Consider the following 1136-nt stretch of genomic DNA (forward strand, 5'->3'; position numbering starts at 1 on the left):
ATAGTATAGATTGTGAAGCGCATAGAGCTTGCTGCTGAGCGGGTATTTGCGCTATACAAATGCTATCTATTACTTTTACAACATCTTTTCATCCATCTCTCCATCTTGTCCCTTATCCCTCCCTGTTTCTCTCTCTCTGTGTTCCAGGTGCTCGGTTTGCAAGCGGATTCTGACCCACGTCCTACAGACTCAGGTCAAGTGCATGCCCAGCAGGTGAGTTCAGAGGTCACACTGTCCTCATCTTCTTAGTTGTAGTTTGAGAAAGAGTTTTACTGCACTTGCGACACTAACAGGTCATATGAGTGCCTGGAGATTAGAAATGTTACTAGAGAATAATATACAAAAAAAAAGGAGGAAGGGTAAGGGCAATAGATGTTTGATTGACAGGAAAGAAGGAGCAAACCACACCAGAGCAGCCACCAACCACCCACGCTTCTTTTGTAAAGGCTTCCAGAGATGAATACTTCCTGAAAAGAGCCAGCTAATTATAGCCATCTGTATCCGTTTCCTGGAGTTTTTTCTACAGTCTCCAAAACCTAGAGCACTATGTCTCGTTATAACCCCGAAAAGCTTGCCTCCAACTTCTAAATAATGAAAACAAAGGCTTAGTCATTAGGCCTACTAAAAAATTTGGTTTGGGAATAATTCCGAAAAACAAACAAAAACTAACACTATATAAAACGAAACTGTTGTCACTAGCTTTGGATGCTCCCAGTGTCCGATGGGGAACAGGGTTTTACCGCCGGACGCTTCCGATGGGGTTGAAAAAATTAAACAATTTCGACTATATATACGTGTATTTTAAAGCGCATAGAGCCTGCTGTTGAGCGGGGATATGCGCTATACAAATGCTATTTATTTATTTATTTTTTATTTTATTTTAATTTTTATTTATTTTGTGTGGTAGAATGACCATTGACCACAACGGCAAGCTGACCTACTCCCACGTGCGTGACCCGAGCTTCGACGTGAACGAATACATTCTGGAGCTGAAGAGTCAGCTGAAAACGTGGAGGGATGTGTACTGGCGGCTGTGGGGGACGATCAACTCGCTGACCTGTACACGCTGTGGCGAGGCCTTTCCTCTCGTGGAGTTTGGACATTGCAGGTGAGGGGGAGGGAAGAGTGAGGGCGGG

At 43.8% G+C, this 1136-nt stretch overlaps 1 protein-coding gene across 1 annotated transcript in view; it reads left to right on the plus strand.

The window, feature by feature from the left end:
- LOC101864117 (uncharacterized protein KIAA1841 homolog) overlaps positions 1 to 1136 on the plus strand; it is a gene marked incomplete at its 3' end in the record, with an annotated part of 22238 nt that overhangs the window by 16756 nt on the left and 4346 nt on the right. Inside the window, 2 exon segments of the mRNA XM_035973548.1 lie at positions 148 to 213; positions 908 to 1108. Coding sequence (XP_035829441.1) covers positions 148 to 213; positions 908 to 1108 — 267 coding nt within the window.

This window comes from Aplysia californica, unplaced genomic scaffold, assembly GCF_000002075.1.
Source record: "Aplysia californica isolate F4 #8 unplaced genomic scaffold, AplCal3.0 scaffold01396, whole genome shotgun sequence".
Classification (NCBI taxonomy): domain Eukaryota; kingdom Metazoa; phylum Mollusca; class Gastropoda; order Aplysiida; family Aplysiidae; genus Aplysia; species Aplysia californica.